Below are 24,107 nucleotides of genomic sequence, written 5' to 3' on the forward strand. Positions count from 1 at the left end.
CAGCTTTCTCAGGTGGGTGCAGCTCCTCTGTGTCCCCCACACCCAAAAAATCCTGAGGTCCGGGGTACACCCCAAGCCCTGTGCTGTCCCCTGCAGGGTGCCTGAACTGCAGCCGCATTGGGGAGCTGTCGGCACGCCTGGCCACCCTCGAGGCACAGGTGACTGCCACCCCCCCACCCCTCCGTGGGCACGGGGACCAGGGGTCGCAACTCGCAGTCCCCCAGCACCATCTCATCTGCAGGTGGCCCGGCTCTCAGTGGCAGAAGCCCCCACGTCCCCAGCACCCAAAAGTGACAGCTTGGGTAGGGGTCCTGACACCGGGCAGCTCTGGGGATCCCCGGCTGCACAGGGGAGCCCAGGGGATGAAGGTAAGGGGGGGGTGGCTGTCCCATAGCCCGCTGCACCCAGTGGCATTGGTGCCAGCAGTGCCACTCAGTGCTGGAGAAAAGACACGCCACTGAGAGTGCTGCTCCCTGCAGGCAGACCTGGTTCGTGGGGACCCCCCAGCCCCTCTGGTCCCAAGGGTGATGCAGGAGGACAAGGACCCTCGGGAATTCCTGGGGTGAAGGGTCCATCAGGACCCCCAGGTAAGGGGATGCCCCCTCAGTCTCCCACATTTGCTAACCCCCCATCGATATTCACGCTCATCTTCCTTGTTGCAGGTCCCCCAGGTCCCCCCGGTCCCCCTGGCCGCAATGGAGCCAGAGGTCTCCCTGGAGAAAAGGGGTTACCTGGTCCCCCCGGTCCCCCCGGGCCTCCCGCTCCTGTGGGGCCAGCCGTACCCTGGCTGACTGACCCAAGTAAGGACGTGGCTGGGGGTTCTGGAGGGGTGAGGGGGGACTGAACCTCAGCAGAGCAGCTGAACCCTCCCAGATCTGGGGGGTCATCGCCCACCACCCCACCCTCTCCTGCAGGAGACCCACTTCTCTCCAACACCTTCACCGAATCAGCCGGGGGCATCGTGGGCCCCACTGGCCCCCCAGGACCGATGGGGCCGATGGGTGAGTTCACCCCTATCTCCCCACTCCAAGCACCAGCTATGGGAGGGCACCGTGCTGAGCCACGTGCCCTCAACCTCCTTGCAGGACCCCCCGGACCCCCAGGACCCATGGGGCTGCCTGGCCCCCCAGGGCCTGATGTAAGTATGGGAGTATTTTGGGGTGAGGGGGCACTCTGGGGAGCACATCCCCAGTGCTGATGGCACCATCACTGTCACTACACAGGGAAGAGCTGGGGAGCCTGGAGCTGCTGGTCCCCGGGGAGAGAAAGGCGACAGGGTGAGTACAATGAGCTGTGGGGGTCTCAGCTGGCATCAAGCCTTGTGGGGAGAGTACCCATGGGTGCATCTACCCCATGTGCACCCCTTGGTGCTGACATGCTCTGCCCCCTCAGGGCCCCAAGGGAGAGCCAGGCAGCCGTGGGCAGGATGGGACACAGGTACGTGGGCCCCCCAGGAATGGGGGCTGCGCTGGGGCACAGGTGGGCCCCCTGCCCTCTCCCTCTGCCTGTCCTTCTTCTTTCTGTGTTTCAGGGCGAGCCGGGCCCCAAGGGCGAGCCAGGCGACAAGGGCACATGGGTGAGTCCTGGGGGGGTGGCCTGCGGGTACCCCAATGTACCCATGTCACGTCTCTGGGACCCCGATGGAAGCATGGGGGACCCGAGCTGTGAGCAATGCTCACCGTGTGCCTGGGGTCCCAGGGATGGTATGGGGGTCCCTGCCTGTGCCAAGTGCATGTCTTGTCCTCGGGACCTCGAGAGTGGCATGACAGTCCCCCAAAGTGCTCAGCACTTACCTGATGCCCCTGGCATCCCAATAATGTTATGGGGGTCTCCAGCTGCACTTTGTCCCTGAGACCTCCGGGCCAGCATGCGAGTTTCCAAATGTTCCCAGTGCTTGTGTCTCACCCCTGGGACCCCATGATGGCATGAGGGTCCTCCACTGTGCTTGTTCCCCCACCCCACAATGTGGCCAGCACCCCCTCCTTGCCCACTGCCCCCCACATTCCAGGGCTCACGCATGCAGCACTGGGCACAGAGCGTGGTGGTGGGGCTGGGGGTTCCCCCGGTCCCCCCCAGCTCCTCTCTTCTCTCTGCAGGGGGAGGGTTTACACCAGCTGCGCGAGGCTTTGAAGATTTTAGCAGAGAGGGTTTTAATCTTGGAAACAATGATTGGGCTCTATGGTGAGTAGGGGGAGCGCAGGAGCCAGTCGTGGGGGGGCACAGGGGTCCCTCCATCCACGATGGGCTCTGTTCTGGGGAGCAGCAGGTGCCCCCCTCCCTGAGCCCCATGGGGACACGTGTCCCCCCACCCCATGCCAGGGGTGGCACCCCACAGTGAGTCCCCCCTCCCTGGACCCACAGGGACAGGAGAACCCCTCACATCCCCCTGGAGACACGGGAGCCCCTCACACCCCTTTGGGAGACCTGGCACCCCCAATGCTTGCACCGCACCCCTGGCCCGGCTGCGCCCATGCTGTGCCATGGGGCAACCACGCTCTGCTCTGCTCTCTCACTCTCCACCAGGCCAGTAGCTTCCAAGCCCTGCTGCGGCAGCAGGCCCGCCTGGAGGTCCTGGCTAGAAGGGTCACCCTCCTGGAAGCCATCATCTGGCCAGGTAACCGCACCCCCGCCCGCTCCCCTCCGCATCTGCCAGGCACATCCCTCCAGGAGAGAGGGTCCCCAGAGCCACCCTTGGGAGAGAGGGAGGCCGTGGAGCGAGGAGAGCCTGCTGGGCTGAGGGAGGCCTTGGAGATGTCCAAGGACCATGGGACTGCTCCAAGGGTTGAGGGAGCCCCACGGAACAAGGGAGACCACGGAGCTCCTCTTTGACCAAGAGAGGCCATGGAGAAGCTCTTGGACCATGGGAGACCTTGGAGATCCCCAAGGGTCAAAGGAGAGCTTGGAGCTCCTCTTGGGTTGAGCTGCAGAGCCTCTTCAGTTGAGGGAGACCCTGGAGATCCCCCAAGGATCAAGGGAGCTCTCCAAGGGTTGAGGGAGGCCCTGGTGTGATAGATCCACCTGGTGCCCTTCTCAAACCAAGGGGGTCCCTGGTGGGTGAGGGGACACAGTGTGACTCCACAGTCCAAGGGACACCTGGGAGCTCCCTGGAGGTCAGTGAGGCCATGCAGATCACAGAGCTCCCACAAAGCTCCCACGAGAATTCCAAAGCCCAAGGAGGACCCTAAAGGAGCCCCCAGTCCCCCGTGCACTGAGGCTGACTCCATAGCCAGCTGACCCCCCCCTCCCCCTCCCGCTGTCTCCCCTTTCCAGCTGTGCTTTGCTGCAGGGACCCTGTTCCCAACCCTGCGTGCCAGCCGGGGGTGCCAGGCAGGGGTCCTCATCCCTTGGGGCACAGGGGTTGTGATGGGGTGGTGGCGGTGGGGGGACACTGTGAGGAGAAACATGAAGCTGGGCACAGCCAGGGCCAGCGGTCCTCTTCTGTCCCCAAACAGGGAGGTGTCCGGGTTGTTGGTGGCACCTGGGGACAGCTTGGTGCCACAGCTGGGGAAACTTGTTCAAGGAACCTCTGTGGGGGGCAAAGCCCACCCTGTGCCATGGGGACCTGATGGTGCGTAGGGACCTTGTGGTGGCAGGGATGTTCCAGTGCCAGGAGACCTCGTGGGGGTGGGGGTACCAGGTGGCCTGGGGACCCCGTGGTGGACACCACCCCATGGGGGCACAGGGATCCCTAGGGACACCCGTGGGACCTGGTGGCTTGGGGACCCCACGGAAGCACAGGGGTCCCTGAGGACCACTTGAGGCCATCCCACACCCTGTAGCCTCACAGCTCTCTCCTTTCCTCCTGCAGAACCAGAGCCCGGCTCAGGCAGCAGCCCCGGGGGCCCACCAGCACCCAGCCCCCCCCGTGCCAAGCGTGGCCGCTTGACTCCCACCCACCAGGCTCTCCCTGGCCAGCCCTAAGAGTGCAGCCCCGCTGTGTCCCTGCTGTGTCCCACGGGGGTCCTGGTGCTACCCGGTGGCATCACACCGGCCGGACCCCCCCAGCTTTGGCCCTGCCGCTCCGCACCCCGGTTTGAGGAGGCATGGGGCCCCCATGGCCACCCCAATGCTCAGGGTGCTGCATTCTGCACGCTGTCCTGACACTGCCCGGACATTAAAGGTGTCCCCAGAGCTGTGTGTCGCTGTCACCTCCCCAGTATGGGTGGGGATGTGGGTGGGTGGCACTGGGGGGGGAGGGGGACACCTATGGGACAACGCCCACCCCGCAACAACCATTAGTGACGTGTCATCTGTGAGACACCCACCCTGCACCATGGCATCTACAGGACACCCACCCACATGTCACCAGTGGGACACCCACTCACTGCATGTCACCAGGGGGACACTCATGCCATGCCAGGACGCCCACAGGACAACCACCCGTGATATATCACGAGTGGGACACCCAGCCATGACACAGTACCAATGGGATATCGTGTACTGCCGTGTCTCCAGTGGGACACCCACTCATGACGTGTCACTAGTGGGATACTCATGCAGTGCTGTCACCCACTTGCCGCAGGACCCGTGAGGACCGGAGCGGAGCATCCCTGCATACACCCTCCGGCCCGCCCCACGCCACGCGCGGCACAGCAGCGCGCCCACAGCCGACCACGTGACGTAACGCGCCGGGACGTCACACCCCTTGGCCACGCCCCCTAGAGCTCCGCCTCTCCCCTGGCGCCGCTCGTGCGCGACGCCCCCTAACGGTTGCGGACCGCACCACCCGCTCCTCAGCACGGGGGGAGAGCCCCGAGCTCCGCCCGCCGCAGCTCCCCACGCCGCGCAGGCCGAGTCCGCCCGTCCCTCCCCCGCCTCCTCGCCGCAGTGGTGCGTCCCGCCGGGCAGGGCGGCGCATGCGCAGCGCGGGGCGGCCGCGGCGGCCGGACGTTGGGAGCGCGGAGGAGGAAGGAGAGAAAATGGCGTCGACGGGTGAGCGGGGCTGCGGCCTCCGCGTCTCCACGGGGCGGGGACACCGCGGGCGGGGGAATCGGGGGGGGAGAGCGCCGGGGCAGCTGGGCGGGCGGCGGGGCTGCGGGCCGTCTCCTTCAGTCGCGGTCAAGCGGCGGCGGAGGAGGAGTTGGGGGGGGGGGTTGGGGCGTTGAGCCGTCGGCGGGGCGGCCGGGCCTTCCGGGAGCCGGGCCTTCCTTCCGGCAGCGCGGCCTTCGCCGCTGTGCTCTGGGGATGGGGACTCCACTCCGTCCGCGCGGCGATGGTTGGGCCCGGCCCGGCCCGCGGCGGTGGGAGGGGCGGAGCGGTCAGGGCCCTGTGCCGGGGGATCCGTGCACCGCGTGGTGACGGGGGGGGGGGGCTTTAAGCTGAAAGAGGGGGAGGTGTGCGGTTGAAGCGTTCGGAAGAAACTCTCTATGCAGAGGGCGGTGATGCGCTGGCACGCGCTGCCCTGTGCTGCTCCGGGCCCTGGGCGGCCGCCCCACGGGATTAAGCGTTGTGTGATCCTGTGTAACGCTCGTGGCGGGTGAAAACAGAACGCTTAACGCGATTCCCGGTGCTTCCATCACTCGCAGTGGCAGCAGGGCGGTACCGTTCTGCTCTAGGGAGGATTGGAGGATGGAGACGGTCTTGAGGCAGACTTTGTAAATTCACAATCCGTATTTTTTCTGTAGAGACCAGCTTAACTCGAGGTGTGGTGGCAGCAGGAATGCCGGAGCCCTTTTCTGCGTGGGGCTGCCTGGCTCTGAGCAGAGCTCTGCTCACGTTTGTTTTCTGATTCCAGCTCAGGATGCTTTGAGCAAAGTCTGAACCCATCCCCGATCTCTGTCCTTGGGACCTTTCCGGTCCTGGGAGAGCTGGAGGAGTGCTCCAGGAAAGGTTTGGTCTTAGGGATGGATTCACTGCTGCCATTTGCTCTAGGTGGGAGCTGGAAACATTTGGTGACTTGGAGGGAAAGCGTGCCCGTAGGAGCTGTAATCATTTCAAATATAGCTTTGTAATTGCCATGTGCATGCATTTTCCATCCCTAGCAACAAGCCAGTTCAGCGGAGCATCTTTTTTTTTTTTTTTTTCTGGTTGGGTTTTCTGGATTTCAGCTCTCCTCTAAATCACCGTTTTGGCATGGGCTGGGACTTGGGGAAGGACTTGCTGCCAGCTGCTGGTCTCTAACCCTCCTAGGGAAAAGTGTTAGAACTTTCCTGTGATTTGTTTGTGCCCTTGAAAATTAATTAGAAAGAGCAAAGCACTGTGTTTCTTATGGGCTTGAGGCCTTACGACCTGGCCCTTTGAAACGGGGTTTTGTAAGTGTCAGCCCTGGTGTTTCTTTTGTTCCAAACCAAATTTCCCCACTACCACCCCCCTTGGGTGCTATCCAGGGTGGCAGTTAAATTAAAGTGGGGTCATTTGAGATCAAAGTTGCTGCTGCAGACAGCTGAAGCAATGAAGGGAAGAGAGGTTTTGTTTCCTTTAAAAAGGTTGGGAAACTGCATTTACCTTGCTCTTTTGGAACTAGTTTCCAGGGGTTTATGGCAGTTCTTTCAAGTTGCGGGTTGAAATTCCAGCTGCTCTGCTCTTATGCTGTTAAGCTTTTGTCAACTTTTCTTTCCTTTCTTCTTTTTTTTTCTTCTAGATTATAGCACCTATAGCCAAGCTGCAGCTCAGCAGGGGTAAGTAGCATTATGGTCTTACTCCTTTATTGTAAAAAGTTGTGATGCAACTGTGCAATAATTGTGGTTTCGTCTTAGCTCAGGTGTGCTTTGCAAATCCTTTGGTTTTCCTTTGGATTATGTACTGCTTTAACATTTTGGCAGAAAGCATTTGGATATAAAAGCCATCTTGTGATACGTGTGTTGCACAAGTGCAGGGATGCATTATAACTATCTCTCAATTCGTTTTGCAGCTACAGCGCATACGCACCTCAGCCAGCCCAAGGATACGCACAGACCACGCAGGTAAAGCACAGGAGGGGTTCTGACCCTTCCCAGGATGCAAGCAGCCATCTCTCAGCCCTAGAAGATTCTGAACAGCATCAGAATCTGTCGTTAGGAGTTGTGTTGTAGCTTCTCACACAGCCTGAACTGCGTGCTTCAAGTGAAAGTGCTTCCGTGTCCGGGAGCTTCCCTGTTCTCTTCCTTGTTAATTTATCCCAGTTGTTGCCAAGAGGATTGTAAAAGCCTGATTTTTGGTGTACATTTGACACTTATATGTCAGTGGGTGTTTTGTTGGTGTTTCACCTGAAAATGGAGAAAAAGGGAGATGGCCATTTGTGTGATGACAGCAGTTGGAAAAGTTACGAGGAGAGGATGGTAATTTTTTTTCATGCAGTTATTGCAGCTGAAGCTGTTAGCATTGTTAGTTGTCCAGACTTCAAACTGATGGTGATCTTTCAAAGATGAATTATGCTTTTTTTAATCCTTGGAATCCAAGTTACTGAAATCACAGTTATACACAAAAAGCCCAAGTGTGGTTTTCAGAGTCAGCCTGGTTGGCTTTCTGCAGCATCTCTAGAGAGTGGTTTGGTGGTTTTGGTTTTTTGAAAGGAAGATTCTTTCACCTGGAAATATGTTTGTATTCTGGACACAAAAGCTGTTGTGCTGGAGCGCTGCAGTGTGGTGCTAACTGGGCTTTGTGCTGCTGCCCTGGAGAGGCCACACCAATACCTCTGCAAAAGCGTTGCTGTTACAGGAGGGGAGGGGGTTCAGTCATGGCATCTGAGTCAGTTGAATTGAAAATGACAATACTTCTCATTTTGAATAAATGCACTGAGAGAAAAGAATTCCAAGGACTGCTGCCAGAAGCACAGGTTACACAGAAGGTGTAAGCAAGCTGGCAGACGTCAGAACAGAAGGCTTCAGCATCCTTCAGTTCAAGGCTAACAGCTCGTACTCATCAGCAGGCAAATAGCCACGTGAGGTTTGCAGCATCTCCTGCCTCTGGATGCAGTGAGCCTCCACAGGTAGTGGAAAATTCAGTCTGCTTAAAGTTTTTCAGATCTGCTGGCTTGATTAAGATCTGTACTGCTCATGAGCCAGGGAGGCTGGCTTGCAGGTTACACAGGCTTAGATCACAAAAGGCATTTAACTTCCAGAAGCCAGTGAATATCTCTGAAAATCTGGACATCAGGGCTGTTCTTAGTGCTGCTTGAGCTCTATTTAGACTTTCCCCCCCAAGCCCAACTGCTGAGCATACAGCTGTGCGCTGCTGGCTGGTGCCCGAGGTTCAGGCTAACTGTCAGTGGGCTCTTAAGCTGCAAAAACACAGCATCAGCAGCTCTGTACTAATCCAGTCACCCCACACAGCTTGCTGCAGCCAAAGGGTTGCTTTGCAGAACTGAAGTCAGGGCTAAGCAAGGCAGCAGCACTCCTTTCAGCTGGACTTGGGGCAGAGTATGAGGGGAGAGCTGATCCCTTGCTGCCTGCCAAAGTGCTGGGACAGGAGTAGCGTGGCTCCTGCTGAACCCATCCTCAGGTGCCCCTGAAAACTGTTTTTTACAAACATTGTCTGGTGGATGTGAAGATTATTGAAAATAACTGCACTGAAAGCTTAAGTAGGTCTCTGGCTGAAGTAGCTGGTACTTTGCTTCATGCTGGGCAGCCCCACTCCAGCATTGCAGGTTATCCCTCAGATGGCACCTATGTGTTCCTATGTGCCCGGGCAGCGACAAGGAGCTGGATGCTGTCCTGTTTTGCTTTACATGGAGCACAAGTGTTTTGTGAATGTGTAAGAACTGCTCCTCCAATCCTGGCACTGAAAAAATTGCGTTTGTAACTTGATTACAGATCTGAACTGAAATTTGCAGTAGCGCCCAATCTTTCAGAGTAGCCTTGGCTTGACTCAGATTGCTTTCAGTAAACCAGGTAACACAGATCCCCCAGTCTGTGTGCATCGCTGAAACCGTCTGCGTGCTGTCCGTGCCGACGCGTGCGAGCCGTTCCTGCTCGCAAATTAAATCTTTGTCATCTTTGGAGCAGACCTATGGGCAGCAGAGCTACGGAAGTTACGGGCAGCCCACCGATGGCAGCTACACGCAGCCCCAGACCACCGCCACGTACGGGCAGACTGCGTACGCGACGTCCTACGGGCAGCCCCCCACCGGTAAGAGCTGCGGGGCCCGGCTGCTGCTGGGAAGGACTCGGGTTCGGGTCTGCGTGGGGGAGCTCCGGCCTGAACTCTGCGGAATTACTGTGGGAAGCTGTATTGTGGGTAGGGCTTGCTTCCTCCTGAGGCTGCAGGTTAAAATGATGCGAAGGTGTGGGTGGGCTGAATGCCCCGAGCAAGTAAATGCAGCTATTTCATTTTCTTCAAGGAGCCTTTTGGGTGCTGGTTCATGCTGTGGAGCTAAGCATGGCTGCAGAATGGGCTGTACTTGAAAAGAGCACAGCAAGCATAAGCTGCACAGCAGTGCTCCTCCCAAGTGCCTGTTCTGGCTGCTCTCGAGCCCGCACAGAGTCCGTGTACTGAGCACTCCCCCTGCCTGAAAATCAAGTCAGTGAAAGTGATGTATGCCTGTTCTGATAGTGTACCCTCTACTTTTTGTCTTGTGCTTCCCACAGTAGAAGGGACCAGTACAGGTTTGACTATCCTGCTCACTCTTGCATGGAAAATGCCATCTCATCCTGTCTAAACTTGCAGTGTTAACCCTTTAGGTGCCCCTTGCTTTTAGCACGAAAAGCATCCACCATCACAGCATGTACACGAAGAGTGTGGCAGGCTGCAGAGACGGCACACGCTCCATGTTTCTGTAACAGGCAGCTTTGAAAAGGCTGGGTGGTGTACTTTGTGGAAGAAGGTTCCAAAGCACTCGGGACAGGGATGCTGAGATGTTCCAGCTGAATGTAACACCGTTGTCTTACCATTCCCTAAAGGGTAAACAGCATGGTTAGACGTGTCTGGATGTCCTGACCACCATCTCTGCATGTTTCATGTGATGTCTTTGGATTTCCAGTGCGGATGCATACTCCACATGGCTCATAAGTGCTCTGTACACTGCTGCAACATGTGCTCTTTGAACTGAAGTTTTGTACGTATGAGTGTCTTTAAAATTTGAAAGAAACTATTGAGGCATCGTTCACTTTTGATATATTTGGCTTAAAAGCTCAGGAGACTTTGAAAAAGAGAACTGATTTTCCTTCAAGCAGTTCTTTGGGTGCCCTTTTCTGCAGATTCGTCCTTGGTTGCAAACTGTCTCAGAGTGGCAGCCTTGTTAAGTATTTCCTGAAGCGTGGAAATACCAGGACAGGCGGTGTGCCCCTGGGTTCCTGGCCACAAAAACTGCTGGAGGATGCTTCACAAGGAAGCAGCAGAGAGAAAGCACTATCCTATAGTGAGTCTAGTTACGTAGCACTTAAACTGTATGGGTGAGGAAAGTCTCTGCCTGGTAGGTATCCTGCAGAACGAGGAGTACCCTTGAGCCAGTTACCTTCAGGTTTTCTCCTTCCCTTTACCAATCTGTGCACGTAAATGGGGAAGAAAATTGTTTTGTGAACTTCCCAGGTTTTTCTTGGGAATGCTGGAGTCCCTTAATCCTTCCTTCTGATTCCACTCCTGCAAGGGTTGTGTTTGTGCTTGCCCTTCAGGAGTGTATTTGCTGGAGTAATGATAGTGCCAGGCAGTTCTTCTGCACGGCTGCTTTTTAAGCAAAACACTGGTTTCTTTTCATCTAAGAAAACAAAAGGAAACTCAGGAAGTGGTCAAATGAAAGGTTTTTCAGGCCTTCAAGTATGATTTGCCTCAACCCGTGCAGCACTTGTCTGTGGCAGAGCTGCTGGCGTTGCTCTTGAGGCAGAGTGCCAGGTTGTGTTTATTCTTCCTGTACCTGCCTCTCCTTCAGGAGCTGTGCAGATAAGGCTGGTGGTGCTCTGCCTGTCTGTCCATCACTGCCTCTGCTGAGCACCAGTTCTGGCTTCTCATCCAGAATAGAGCCTGTGGTGCTGCCTGGGGCACAGATCCTGACACCTTGAGGGACGAGCTGTTTTTGCATTTGAATTTCAATTTATTTCAATTTATTTTTCTTACTGCCTTTTAGTAGCAGAGGAGTTGGTACAGTTCTTCAGTTAGCTAAAGGCGAAGTGACTTGTCGTCTTAACAGTCTGTTGTTATTTATTTTTAAGATGCCTCTGTTGCTGGGAAAATTCCAATGCAATACAGACACAGCCTGTTGGGACCATGTCTCGGGCTGGGGCTGGGACCTCTGCAGCCTCCTCACCTTCCTCTTTCCTTCTGTGGCTGCAGAAGGTGACTTGGAGTCCTCTTGTTCAGCCCCTCGGGGTCAGACCCTGTGGGCTCCTCTGTAGCTCTGAGCAGCAAGTGAACAAGGGGATTGGTGGGCACCATGAAGTCTGTGGCCATAGGTTGCTCTGTAATCACTGCAGGATGTAAGCATGCATTACAGGAGTAAATAAACGGCTGTTACGGTTATTGGCTTTCTAACAACGTCGTTTGGGGCTGAAAATATTTTGAATCTCCAAGCCTAAACCTTAAGGAGCAAAGTGGGAACTGCTCTGCAGAGATAACCAGCTCCCACTGCTCAGAATGGGAAGTGAATATTGCCTTAGCTTTGTTGGCTACCCCAATAATCTGTTCCACCAAAACAAAGCAGAGTGAGCAGCCCCTGCTTCCCCCTTTGCAGGGAGAGGATGGCCATGCCAAGCAAGAGCTAGCTGCCCTTGGGCTCTGGGACCCCATGGGAGCTCTGGAAACTGCTGCTAGCTGGCCTGAAGCCTGCTTGGTTCAGTGTGAACTTCTTTGACTGCAGTTCTTAGCTGCTGTTCTCTGAGGACCAAATCCTGCGAGCTTCCCCTCCCAGCGAAGACTTCCTGGATTTCAATAAGGGCTTTGCTCATGGGGGTGGATACTTTGAGAGGGAACTGAGCCACGCAGCTGCACTTATCAGGTTATCAGAGTTCTGTTCCCCTTCTCTTCTGATATCTGTTCTGCAGGTTTGCCATTTGTATTACTGACTGCTGAGAAGGGAAGTGAGAAATGATGCTGTATAAATGGCCCCCTCAGAAGTACAGCCCTTGAGGGTTTTCCAAGCATTTAAACTAAGTAGCTGAAATGGAAATTCAGGCCAGCGGGATGTTAAATCACCGTCCTTTCTTTCTCTGCAAATGCTTCCTGCCGAGCATGCCTGCACGAGGGAAATGCTCCAGCCAGAGCTGAAGCATTAAAATTCAGGATGGCTTTCTCCCTTTTATTCCAGTGCCTGTGCAGAGCCTGGTGTTAGCAGATCTGCTCGGGTGATGTGAAAATGCAGTGCTGCCTGTGGTGGTGGCAGCCAATGTGAGGGCCCCTTTCTGGAGGACAGCTCTGCCTCTGTGTGCTGCTCCCCAGGGCTGGGCTTGCGGCTGTGGTTTCAGTGGCACACACACGTCAGACCATGCTTAGGCAAGCAGCAGGTTTCTTTCATAAGTGGTCAGGCTTCAGCCACTTCAAATAAGGACTCCGTTAGCTGCCGGCAGTGGAAACGCTTCGGTGGCTCACACTGAAGTGTTTGGGCTGTTTAACTTTGAGGCACTAAAACCCACGCTCAGCCGATCCTGTTGGGGTTCACTTCAGTCGCCCTCTCCAGTAACACTCAGAGCTGGGCTTTGCTTTGCAGAGAGCTGAACGACCAGGAAAGTGCCTGCCAGCAATTTCTGCCCATCTCCTGTGGGAGGGGAGCTTCCTTGCTCCCAGCTTGGCAGGAGCACAGTGGGGAAGCTGCTCCTCAGCATTCAGGAGGGTGGTGACACAGTAGGTGTGCAGGGCAGCAGGCACAGGGAACAGCGTGGGGTGGGGACTGACTTGCAGATGGAGTAGAGGGAAAGACTTCTTCCTACTCAGAGCCCTTCCTCAGCGTGCTGGGACCAGCTGCAAAGCTCAGCAGTGACACGCAGGGCAGGATGCTGCAGCTTGGGTTTGTTTGCTGCACCCACTTCTCCTTTCACTTCTCTCTCTGCTTTTTGGTTTGAGAGCCCTGTGTTTCCAGCAGGTTACCTGCAGAGCACAGTGAGGCTGTGCTTTGGGACAGACACGCTTCGTTCTGCTGGAAGTGCTTTCCTTTAGGAAACAGGAATCAAAATAAAAAGCCCACAGCACAATTTCCCTCACGTGCTGTAGGTCACTGGAGTACTGTGTTTAATAAAAACATGAAGCGATGGAGGAGCTGTTAACATTAATTGATGCAATTAAGATCACTTCAGCAGGACTGAACCCAGTCTTTTAGCAGTTGATCTTTTTATGCTTTAGCGAGTGAGCTTTTGCTAACAAAATTTGTAATGGGTAGCTTGTCATGCACAGCTTTGTTTTGTAATTGGAAAACCAGCTTGTGAGGTTCTTAACTATAAAAAGGCCACGGTGGTAATACTTGGTTTGCTGTTTGTCTTAGTTGCCACGCCAGACGGTCAGCAAATTACCTAGCAACAGCACTGCCCTCAGAGGAGCTGCTTTGGGGTCTTGGATATTCTTGTGAAACTGTTCTGAAATCAATCTGTGAGCTCTGAGCTTTAGAGCTGAAGTGGTCTGAGCTCCTAAGAGAAGAGAGGCTACGTGAGACATCCGGGAAAACATGACACGAGGCAGCTCCTGACCTTTCTCTTAGGCTGAAGCAGATATAAAGTGCTTCCCTTTAGCTGGAAGAATCGCTGTGTGAAGTAATACTTACAGACAGCTCACCACAGCCTCTGTGTCTGCCTCGTGCACTTTTGTGCCCTCGTTTCTCAAAAAAGCAGCCAGGATGGGATTGTCCTTTTCCAATTAATTGCGTTTCTTTGACTGTAAAGCCAGGAGGAGCTTTGTGTAGCCCACTGGACAAAAGAAGGCGCTGCGTGCCTCAGCCCGCCCTGCTGCGCTGCATTAGCTGGGAGCCTCAGGTGCTGTGAACAAGCAGTCCTTGCATGCTGGTGGTAGGCTGGCTTCCAGAAAGCTCCTCGGGGGGTGCGATGGGGATGGAGAGGGTATTTCTGGGGCACGCTGAGGTTTCCCAGGGCGGGGGCTTCCCAGGGGAGGTGCAGGGATGCTGTGGGCCCGCTAGGTGCGTTCGGGCCACCTGTGACGTTTCTGCAGCAGTGCCATATCTGAACTCTGATGCACCACAAACAGGAATGGCATAGAGAAGCATCTTGAGCAAGGCGGCCTGATGACGAAGCTGTCGTGTGTTCCAGGTTACACGGCCCCGACTGCCCCCCCAGCGTACAGCCAGCCCGTCCAGGGCTACGGCACGGCCGCCTACGACACCAGCACCGCCACGGTGACCACCACGCAGGCTTCCTACGCAGCACCATCCGCCTACGGCACCCAGCCTGCCTACCCGGCCTACGGGCAGCAGCCGCCCGCAGCCGTGCCCCCGAGGTAACACATCTCTGCCCTCCCGAGGCTCTGCTGACGTGCCCGAGGGCTCCACCAGCTGAACTGAGGCCTGCTGGTTTTGCTTGCATTCTTTCTGTGCAAAGAAGTGTTGCTGCGGCCGATCCCACAGCGTTTTCAGGGCTGGAGGAAGCTGTGAAGGTGCTTCCGATGTGGCACAGTGAGTCAGCGCTGCTGCTGGGAAATGGAGAGAGCAATGAGCAGCACGAATGGGCACTTGACTCACGATCTGGACCAGAAAATGGACCAGTCTGCTTGAGTCACGGAGTGGTTAGGGTGATGCTATGCCCTGTGATTTCTTAAGTGGGTGCACATGCTGAAGACAACTTCCTTTTAAATCTCTCGTGTCTGGACACGATCAGGAGCATGTGCAGCTTAATTGTTCAAGATCGTAATGGTTTAGCATGTGGAATGGAAACAGGACCTAATTAAAACTGCTTTATTCATTTACCTGATGTTTGCAGTAACTGCTTCTGAGTAACAAGGCCAGAGTATGACCCAGCCCCGGTTGTATCTCTCAGATTACACTTAAGTGTGAATCCTGGTGTCATTTTAAATATTCTTCTCAGCTTGTACAATAAAAGTACTTCAGTTCTTTTTTTTTTTCTTTTTCTTATTCAGCTCTGATTTGAAATTCTAAGCAGTAGGGGTCTAATCTAAAAAGAAGGGGACATGCAAACTGCATGCAGAGAGTCCTCTTTATTTTCAGGCCTTGAGAGTTAATACTAAACATCCTCTCCCTTTCATCAGATAACGTATGTGGGGCAATATCTGCTTGCACTGGATTCTAAACCACACAATGGGGCCTTTAACTGGCAGCGTTTCTCGCTGCTGTGGAGCTAATAGTTTACAAGCATTGTGCAAAGCAGAGCAGAGGGGCAGTGCTGTTGGCCGACTTCCCTGGAGTTTCACATCTTCTGCTCCTGGAGCCAAAGTCTAAACCCCTTGCTGCAGGTTTCATAGTGCAGCTGGCAAATAGATGCTGTAGCACTCTCACTTCAGGATGCTGTTTCTTGGTGCAGTGGGTAAAGTGTTTAGTGTGTAGTAACTGCTGTTTGGTGACCAACACTAGTGTGCTGGTTTCTATTCATGCCTCAGGGGATCTGTACACCCCTGGAGGTCTGTGCTGATTGTCTCCTTATTGTTCATTATTTACAGACCCCAAGATGGCAGCAAACCAGCAGAGACCAGCCAGCCACCATCGAGTACAACGGGCTACAGCCAGCCCAGCCTAGGGTATGGGCAGAGCAACTACAGCTACCCCCAGGTGCCTGCCAGCTACCCGATGCAGCCAGTTACTGCACCTCCTTCCTATCCTCCCACCAGGTAATTCTTTCAGAAAGTGAGGCTTCTTGCAACTAGCGTGGGAGCTTTGGGGTTAACGTGGGCAAAAGGATTTTTTTTCTCAAGGGTTTTTAGATGAATGAGTGTAGAAAGAGGTTCAGTATCCTGGGAGGAGGGAGGTGTGGTTCTGGTTGGAGTGGTGCTTGCTCTAGGATTAGGGAAAGTAGAATCGTGTGATCATTAAGGTTGGAAAAGACCTCTGCAGTCGTGGAGTCCAGCCATCAGTCTGTCACCACCATGACCACTAACCCACATCCCTCAGTGCCTCATCTCCACAGTTCTGGAGCACCTCCAGGGATGGGGACCCCACCACCTCCTTGGGCAGTCTGTTCCAATGAGTCACAGCTCTTCCAGTGAAGAAACGTTTCCTAATAACCAACCTGAGCCTCCACTGAGGGCAGCCTTTCTTTTTATAAACGTGGGGTAGTGAGAGAGAGGGAGGAGCATAAGAAAAAAGGGACAGACTTTTTAGCAGGGTCTGTGGTGATAAGACAAGAGGAAGTGGTTTCAAACTAAAAGAGAGGAGATTGAGATTGGATGTAAGTAAAAAGTTCTTCACAATTAGAGTAGTGAAGGACTGGTGCAGGTTGCCCAGGGAGGTGGCAGTACCCCATCCCTGCAGACAGCCAAGGTCAGGCTGGGGGGGGGCTCTGAGCACCTGATCAGGCTGTAGGTGTCTGTGTTCAGTGCAGGGCACTTGGACCAGATGTCCTTCATGAAGATCACTTCCAATGTGTTGATGCTGAGCCGTAGAATGTGCGTTTTGAAAGTTTCAAAGGCTGAGTTGTGTAAGAAGGAACGGTTTTATTTCCATCAGCTAGAAATATTTCAGAGCTGAGGCAGAAGGGAGCCTGTTACCTGCACTCACACTGATTTTGCCCTGGCACTTCAGCCTCCTTCCCAGAGGTCCAGTGCAGACAGTCACATTGATTTTGCATGTGGTGGTCCACCAGGTTTATCTTTCTTCCCACTGTCAGAGCAGCCTCTGTTGGATAGCTTCAGCTTTCTGAGTGGTTTGCAGTAGCACTCATGCCTTATAATTGCATTACTTTCTAGCGTGAGCCTCTTCTGTATCCTGATGCATGTGTCCAAGTGAATTGGCTTATCTTCCCATCTTTAAAACGCTTTTGTCTTCCAGCTATTCCTCTACACAGCCGAGCAGTTACGATCAGAGCACTTATTCCCAGCAGAGCACCTACGGGCAGCAGAACGCCTACAGCCAGCAGACTAGCTATGGGCAGCAGAGCAGCTATGCGCAGCAGCCGCCCCCAACGAGTTACCCACCCCAGACCGGGTCCTACAGCCAGCCCCCAAGCCAGTACAGCCAGCAGAGCAGCAGCTATGGCCAGCAGAGTGAGTGTGCCTGCAGTTGTGGCATTGCTGAGGGAGGGGTCAGTCTCCATCGCTCCCGGGTGAGCTGCCTCTGAAGGAGGCTTTGTGCTGCCTTATTCAAGTCTGAAGGGAAAAGCAGCCGGGCTGCTTCAGCAGGGCACTGCCTCGCTCCCCTCACGGTGCTGGAGGTGGGCAGAGGTGCACTGGGTACACTGGGCAAGGCTCAGCCTGAGCTGTGCCGGGGTCGGACCGGTGGGGGCCGACGAGGTGCAATCCTGCAGACAAACCAGCATGTGTCCCCATAAATAGCGCCGCGCCTTTCACACGGTGCTGCCCGTGTTCTGGGCCTTGAAGGCAGCGACCAAGGGGACAGCACCCACTCCTGTCTGCAGCCTTCTGATGCCTTGCTTGTGCTCTCCCAGGCTCGTTCCGCCAGGACCACCCCAGCAGCATGAGCGTGTACGGACAGGAACCCGGAGGTTTTTCAGGCCCAGGAGAGAACCGGAATATGAGCGGCCCTGATAACCGGGGCAGGGGAAGAGGGGGATATGAGCGCGGAGGCATGAGCAGAGGTGGGCGGGGAGGAGGACGCGGTGGAATGGGGTAAGAGCAAATCTTTTCTCCTTTTACCTAATTCTGTTTGACCCGTAGGATTTGAAATGGAAAGAAGGGACTGAAAGGTTGATATTCCCAGCTGTGCTTCCATGGATAACGTCTCTGTAGTGGCATTGCTTCTAATCCATGGAAATGTGACCTGAGGGGAAGTAGGAGCAGGATGTGTTTCTGTCCTGCAGCTGGTTGGGCCCGGGGGAACTGGGGGTATTGCTAAACCTGGAACTTTCAGCTCCCTTCGTGGTCATGCAGAGGTGAAGTCCTCTGTGGGGTTTAACAGTAACTTTGGATTGAACACACACAAACCTTCTGCCAGGTCCAGGAGTCATTTCTCATGCCTCACCCACTAATGGGGAACTTGACAGGTCAGGTGTGTGCCAGGCAGAAGCCTCGTGTCAACCGTAGTGTTAGAGCTGCATCGTAAGTGTATGTGTGGGGCAGATTGCTGCTGTTGAAGCCATGGCTCTGAATGTCAGAGCACTTGGAGCTTGTCTGGAGCATGAAGAAAGACCCTGAGACCGTACAAAGCTCTGGCTTGGCTTCCAGGGCTGCTCCCCATTGGAGCTTTCAGGTAGTCTAAACCAGTTTGGCCATTTCAACTGATGGCAAAATCTGGTTTGGTAAACCTGTGTCTTGAGGTCAGCAGTTGGTCTCCCCGTCTGTGATGTTTGTTTTGACAAAGGCGTGGAAGGAGGACTGATCCCAGAGGCTCCTAAGGGAAGGAGACGTAGCTTTGTGTGTGTTCCATCCCCTCACGCTGCAGTGCAGAGCTGTGCAGAGGGCCCCTAGGTGCTCCCTGCGAAGACGGCGTGGGATGCAGAGTGCCAGCCCTCGTGTTGGCAGGGCAGGCAGAGCTGCAGCTCCTCACTGGTAGGGCTGTGGTAAACCTGGTGCAGTCCCACTCTGCATAGCTCTGCCAAGATGAAGTGGGATGAAATCTTTATCGGAGAAACGGAACAACGTATGCAAACGGAAGGAAAAGCCTTGCGGGTGTTGGAGTGCATCTGGCTTGAATTGGCTCGAGTGGAACAGGGCTCCACGCTTCTGCATAAAGATTTCACCCGTGACGTATTTATCTCTAACGGTTTAAGGTAGACACAGACACCTGAAATGCCCATCATCACACCTTGAGATTTGTAGCCCCTGTGGAGCTTCTCGTGGCAAAGATGGATCACCTCTCTGTGATTTCACACCGCAGCCCAATCTTAAATAATGTGTGTAGCAATTCCCACCTGGCTGGGCCACCGGAGGGAGCCCCCCGCTCTGTGGACGTGGGCCTTGTGCCATCTGTCCGTGGAAAAGGTGGCCCTCCCGTGGGCACCAAGGAGCGGGGAGGGAGCCGGGCCCTGGCTGTGCTGTGATGATGGGTTTCAGTGTCTCCGGCAGGTAAGGAGCTCGATGTTATTAACGTGCCCTTTTTCGTTGACTCGATGATATGATATTTTCATTGGCTGTTAAACATGGAAACTTTTTAACATGCTTTGTCGCATTTATATGCTACAGGTTACAAAGTGAGAGCCTTGTATACACTTCAATACTTAAAAAGTACCCGTACTCAGTACTCAGCCGGCAGCATAATGAAAAGTGGGACTAGACACGGTGTCCATATGGAGAGGAAAAATATGCATAGGATATTTTTAACCAAATGTATTCATTGTATAAATGGAATCCTTCTGTAACTTTGGTAACTGAATACTTGTTGTTTGGTAATAAAAGCAGAGGAGGTATACTGCTTTAGAATTGTGTAACGTTAAAAGCAACGACAGCAAAGTGTAAACGTATGTGTTTAAAGAGCCATGACGTGAACGGTGTGTGCTTTAACCAGAGCAGGCAGAGCTGCATGCAACAGCGTGAAATGTGTATTGACCACTTTCTCTTTCTTTCCAGTATTAGAGGTGCAATACTTGCTAGAAAATAGCGGTGCTCTCCCTCCTCCGCTCATCTCCTTCCAAACAGCTTTTGCCCTTCCAAAACAAAAACCAAAAGAGCGAGAAACACCGCAGTGCCTTTGGGGTGTCCTCGTCCCAGTTAAGCTGCGCTTAGCGGGCGGTCCCGAGCGAAAGCTCCAGCCAAAGCTCCGGTGGCCAGCCGTGGCCCTGAGCTGGCGCTGCCACGTGCCGAGGTTTGTGCAGGCTGTGTGCCCACGGAGCCGTGCCCCAGCCCCCGCAGCCCTCGCTGTGTGCCCAGTTCTCCTTGCAGAGCCGCGTCGAGTTGAGCAGAATGTACGGTAGCGGTGTTAGCGGGAGCGTGCAGAACTGTGCTGTGGGCGCGTGGCTGTCTCCTTCCTCCCCTTTGAACTGTTACTGTCAGGGACCCCGTGCTGCGGGGGCTGAGGCTGCTCCTGTGCACAGCGTGGGGGGCGTTTTCTGCCAAGTATTGCACTGCTAATACCAGCGACGCCACGGAGGGGGTACTGAGCACAGTGGTGTCTAGAAGCAGACAAGCGAGGGTGTGTGTGTAAAGGAAATTTGAGCAAGCTGCCCTGAAGAAAGGTCATAGTGACGAGATGAGAGAGAGAGAGACAGATGCATTGTTTGGAGATGTTTAGCCAGTGCCCTTCTTCCCAGGGAGCCGCACAGGCTCCGAGCAGCGCTGGCTTTGTAAAGGGACAGGCCTTCATTTCTTCGTTTATCCCCCCAGCAGCGCTGGAGAGCGAGGTGGCTTCAATAAGCCTGGTGGTAAGTTTTTGAGCATTACAATGGGTAGTGTTTAAAAAAAAAATAATAAAAGCATTGCAGACAGTTTTTAGAAAAAATAAATAAATTAAAAAAAAAGTGTAATTGTTATTAGTTTTAAGTGGTTAAAATGACATATGCAACAAAGACTGTAACGGGCACTGCCGGCCATGCCTACAGGGGTCTGTGCTTACAGGACGCAGGGTAACGTGGAACAGTTGAGAAACCACTTCTGTAATTTGGGGAGAATAAATGGTTTGGATTTTGATAATTTTTATTATTATTTCGTTTTCTTTTTTAGTTCTTTTTGTTTCTTTAAAGTAACTTTTGCTTAATGACCTTAAGAGCGATTGGCCTGGTAAAGCTTTAAATGGTGCAGTAGTGCTTAATGGACCGAAAGGCTGCTAAAATAGCGAACCCATCGCCAAGTTAAGCTGCATTGCTGGTGGTTTTGCAGTGCGGGTCAGGTGGAGTTTAACCAACGCCATCGAGTGGTGGTTATAAGTAGATAGTGATGTGTGTGTCGCTCGTTCGGCCCGCAAGGCCTGCACTAACACGGCTTCTTATGGTTCTCTCCCGCCCGGCAGGACACCTGGAGGAAGGACCGGACCTTGACTTAGGTAATTGTGCTGCTCTGGCTCCTCCCAGCCCTGTCACGTGGAGATCCCAGCTCACAGAGGACGGTGCCCCACTCTCGCCCTCGTGCAGAAGGGGCACGGAGATGCTCTGCTCTTCGTGGTCTCTGTGGGGCTGTTGCACCCGATTCTTTGTCCCTCCTTCATCGGGCTGGGGGAAGCCCACGCGTGGCTGTGAGGTGCACTCATCCAGCAGTCTCCTTCCCCGTTATCCCCAAAGATCATGGAATGGTTGGAGTTGAGAGGGGCCCTTGAAGGCCATCTTGCCCTGCAGCACACAGGGCTGCCTGCAGCTGATGAGGTGCTCGGAGCCCCATCCCCTGCCCTGTGCTGTGTGCAGGGACAGTGCACCCAGCAGCTCTGGGCAGCCTGAGCCATCCCCACCTGGAGCCCTTGGCTTCCTCCTGCACGGGCACAGCCGCTAGGAAAGGAAATTGGGGGTGAGTGCAGCAGGAGGGGGTGAGCAGATACATGCAGGGCCTGGCGGAGGCAGAGGCGTGCTGTGCCTGCTGGTCTCGCCAAGTGTCCTGGCTGTGTGGGGTGGCCGCAGCAGGGAGCAGACACAGGGCAGCTCAGCCCTTAGCACTGCTCTCAGCCTTGGGTTTCCATGTCGCTTTGCAAATGCACTGACTGGGAGAAGCTGCAGCTGGCCGAGGGTGACGTGCCCGCAGTGCTGCCCTTCCCTCCACGTGACGCTGAGCTTTGTCTCCTAGGCCCACCTGTGGACCCGGATGAGGACTTGGACAACAGCTCAGTGTATGTGCAGGGACTCAATGACAATGTGACCCTGGAGGATCTGGCAGACTTCTTCAAACAGTGCGGGGTTGTCAAGGTGAGAGGAGTGCACGTGTGCAGCTGAGCGCCGTCCCCCCCCCGGGGGCAGAGTGTGGGGATGGGGTCTCCTGCTCCCTCCCGCTCAGCCCTTTCCGTGGGGCTGGGCAGCTCTGGTGGGCAGTGAGATCTCTGCAGCCTGGGGCCGCCCTGGAGCTCAAGCTCCCAAAGGAACCTCTGCAGGGTTTGTCCCTGCGTGGATGTGCTGCGCGTGGGATGTGTGACGGCTTGAGGGAGCAGGGTGGTGGACAGGGAGAGGGATGTGGGGCGGTGGCTGTTGCTTGTGGTAAAACCCAAGGGCCCTTTCTTCTACCAGAGCTGCCAAATGGAAGCGCTTCCTCAAGGTGGAGGCAGAACAGGGGAGAGAATCCCCACTCGGTGTGCGTGGGGCTGTGTGACTTGTAGTAACGCTTTGGTGTTGTGCTAGATGAACAAGAGGACTGGGCAGCCTATGATACACCTCTACATCGACAAGGAAACTGGCAAACCCAAAGGGGATGCCACAGTATCTTACGACGACCCGTCCACTGCCAAAACAGCTGTCGAGTGGTTTGATGGTGAGTATGGGCTGTGCTTCGTGATGGGATTGCTTTCTTCTGGACTTCATCACTCCGTCTGTGACAGAAGCCAGCATTTCTGTCCCTGGAGCACGCAGCGGCCCCGCAGTCTGAGGCTTGGCTGCCCAGGAGTAGCCTTTTCTGGGAGGCTCCTGGTTTGAGCTGGAGCACTGAGTGTGGCACTGGGCTTGTGGCTGTCTCCACTCACCCTGCCCGCTGTCCCACCCGTAGCTGGAGTTCATCTCAGTCCCACAGGTCAGGGTCAGGGTTAGGGTTAGGGTCAGGGTCAGGGTCAGGGTCAGGGTCAGGGTTAGGGTCAGGGTCAGGGTTAGGGTCAGGGTCAGGGTCAGGGTCAGGGTCAGGGTCAGGGTTTTGCCCCTGGCCGTGAAGTTTTCCATGTGATGATGATGTGCATGCTCTGGAAAGATGCGTGTGACACCGGGTGGGAGCCCGCAGCACAGACTGAGCCTCCTTGCCTTTGTCTTCCTCCTAGGGAAGGACTTCCAGGGCAGCAAGCTCAAAGTCAGCCTCACGCGGAAGAAGGGCCCCATGAACAGCATGAGGGGGGGGATGCCCCCCCGGGAGCAGCGGGGAATGCCTCCCCCTCTCCGCGGAGGTAACCGTGCTTCCCTCCCCGAGGAGCTCAGCGTGCGGCGCCGCGTCGTGCCCCCGCAGCCCCCCGGGCTAACGGGGCTCTCCCTGCAGGTCCTGGAGGGCCCGGCGGTCCGGGGGGGCCCGGTGGGCCGAGCGGCCCCATGGGCCGCATGGGAGGCAGAGGTGGCGACAGGGGCGGCTTCTCCTCGAGAGGACCGCGGGGATCCCGGGGGAACCCCTCGGGCGGCAGCGTGCAGCACCGCGCCGGGGACTGGCAGTGCCCCAACCCGTAAGTACCGCCTGCCCCCCACGCACGGAAACCGCTGCCCTTCCCCACGCGGGGGCACTTCGTCTCAGTGTGTGAGCCCTCCCGCTCCGCGTGCTGCTTGCTGAGCGCTGCGTTGTACCTAGGGGATGTGGAAACCAGAACTTCGCCTGGAGGACGGAGTGCAATCAGTGCAAGGCTCCGAAGCCCGAAGGGTTTCTCCCGCCCCCTTTCCCCCCCCCAGGTACGTGTGGCTCTCCCGGCTCTGGCTCCCGCCGCCCCCTGCCCCGCTCCTCCTCGCTGCGCTGCGGCTGTCCCTGCTCTGAACGTTCCCCCCCCCCTCAGGTGGAGACCGCGGCAGAGGCGGCCCCGGAGGAATGCGGGGCGGCAGAGGAGGCGGCATGATGGAGCGCGGGGGCCCGGGGGGTATGTTCAGAGGCGGCCGCGGCGGAGACAGAGGCGGATTCAGAGGAGGCCGGGGCATGGACCGAGGCGGCTACGGAGGAGGGGGCCGGAGAGGAGGGGGCCCCGGCGGTCCGCCCGGGCCGCTCATGGACCAGATGGGAGGCGGAGGCAGAGGCGGAAGGCGCGGAGGTCCGGGGAAGATGGACAAGTACGTGGGGAGCGGGCGGGGGGGGGGGGATGGGTAAGAACGTCCCCAGACCCACGCGATGGGACACGGGTGGCCGTGGGGCGGGGAGGGGCAGTGCCGCGGGTGACCGTGCCGTGTGCTGTGCTTGTCTTGCAGGGGGGAGCACCGCCAGGAGCGCAGGGAGCGGCCCTATTAGGGGCACGGCCCGGGAGCCGCGTTTACTACCAGATTTATTTTTTAAAACCAAGAAAATGTTTTAAATTTCTAATTCCGTATTTATAATGTTGGCCGCAACATTATGCTGATGATTCCTCGTCTGTACTTTTTCGTCTTTTTCACCGTTCGTGAAGAACCGTTAACACGAAGCGCGGCGGC

At 55.6% G+C, this 24,107-nt stretch overlaps 2 protein-coding genes across 10 annotated transcripts in view; both read left to right on the forward strand.

Annotated features, from left to right (window-relative positions):
* Positions 1-4,131, forward strand: part of EMID1 (EMI domain containing 1) — a 9,637-nt gene extending 5,506 nt beyond the window's left edge. For 5 of the 7 annotated variants that reach the window (XM_065738767.1, XM_065738768.1, XM_065738769.1 and 2 more), the window contains 12 exons: positions 1-12; positions 97-158; positions 242-368; positions 480-587; positions 663-800; positions 915-1,001; positions 1,086-1,138; positions 1,224-1,277; positions 1,393-1,437; positions 1,532-1,576; positions 2,097-2,181; positions 3,809-4,131. The exon at positions 1-12 is cut by the window's left edge and continues 75 nt beyond it. In XM_065738767.1, coding sequence (XP_065594839.1) covers positions 1-12; positions 97-158; positions 242-368; positions 480-587; positions 663-800; positions 915-1,001; positions 1,086-1,138; positions 1,224-1,277; positions 1,393-1,437; positions 1,532-1,576; positions 2,097-2,181; positions 3,809-3,921 — 929 coding nt within the window. In that variant the 3' untranslated portion in view covers positions 3,922-4,131. Of the gene's footprint in view, positions 13-96; positions 159-241; positions 369-479; positions 588-662; positions 801-914; positions 1,002-1,085; positions 1,139-1,223; positions 1,278-1,392; positions 1,438-1,531; positions 1,577-2,096; positions 2,182-2,523; positions 2,615-3,808 lie in introns of those variants that run through there. The other 2 variants (XM_065738766.1, XM_065738765.1) reach the window with 2 other exon arrangements.
* A 721-nt stretch (positions 4,132-4,852) lies between these two features.
* On the forward strand, positions 4,853-24,012 carry EWSR1 (EWS RNA binding protein 1). 3 transcript variants are annotated; one of them, XM_065738770.1, is made up of 17 exons: positions 4,853-4,932; positions 6,581-6,617; positions 6,851-6,902; positions 8,922-9,045; positions 14,094-14,280; positions 15,454-15,621; positions 16,778-16,992; positions 17,394-17,574; positions 20,224-20,261; positions 20,846-20,878; positions 21,607-21,725; positions 22,152-22,281; positions 22,775-22,897; positions 22,987-23,164; positions 23,287-23,384; positions 23,486-23,753; positions 23,889-24,012. In XM_065738770.1, the coding sequence occupies exons 1-17, from the start codon at positions 4,857-4,859 to the stop codon at positions 23,926-23,928; spliced, it is 2,067 nt and encodes a 688-aa protein (XP_065594842.1). In that variant the 5' UTR covers positions 4,853-4,856; the 3' UTR covers positions 23,929-24,012. The 3 variants fall into 3 exon arrangements, with proteins under 3 accessions (XP_065594842.1, XP_065594843.1, XP_065594844.1); XM_065738771.1 differs by having other exon boundaries at positions 20,227-20,261; XM_065738772.1 differs by lacking the exons at positions 20,224-20,261; positions 20,846-20,878; positions 21,607-21,725; ... (4 more) ...; positions 23,486-23,753; positions 23,889-24,012 and adding an exon at positions 19,087-19,338.
* Positions 24,013-24,107: the final 95 nt, after the last annotated feature.

Source organism: Cyrtonyx montezumae, unplaced genomic scaffold (assembly GCF_038088225.1).
Source record: "Cyrtonyx montezumae isolate F1298 unplaced genomic scaffold, pur_monq_1.0 scaffold_23, whole genome shotgun sequence".
NCBI lineage: Eukaryota > Metazoa > Chordata > Aves > Galliformes > Odontophoridae > Cyrtonyx > Cyrtonyx montezumae.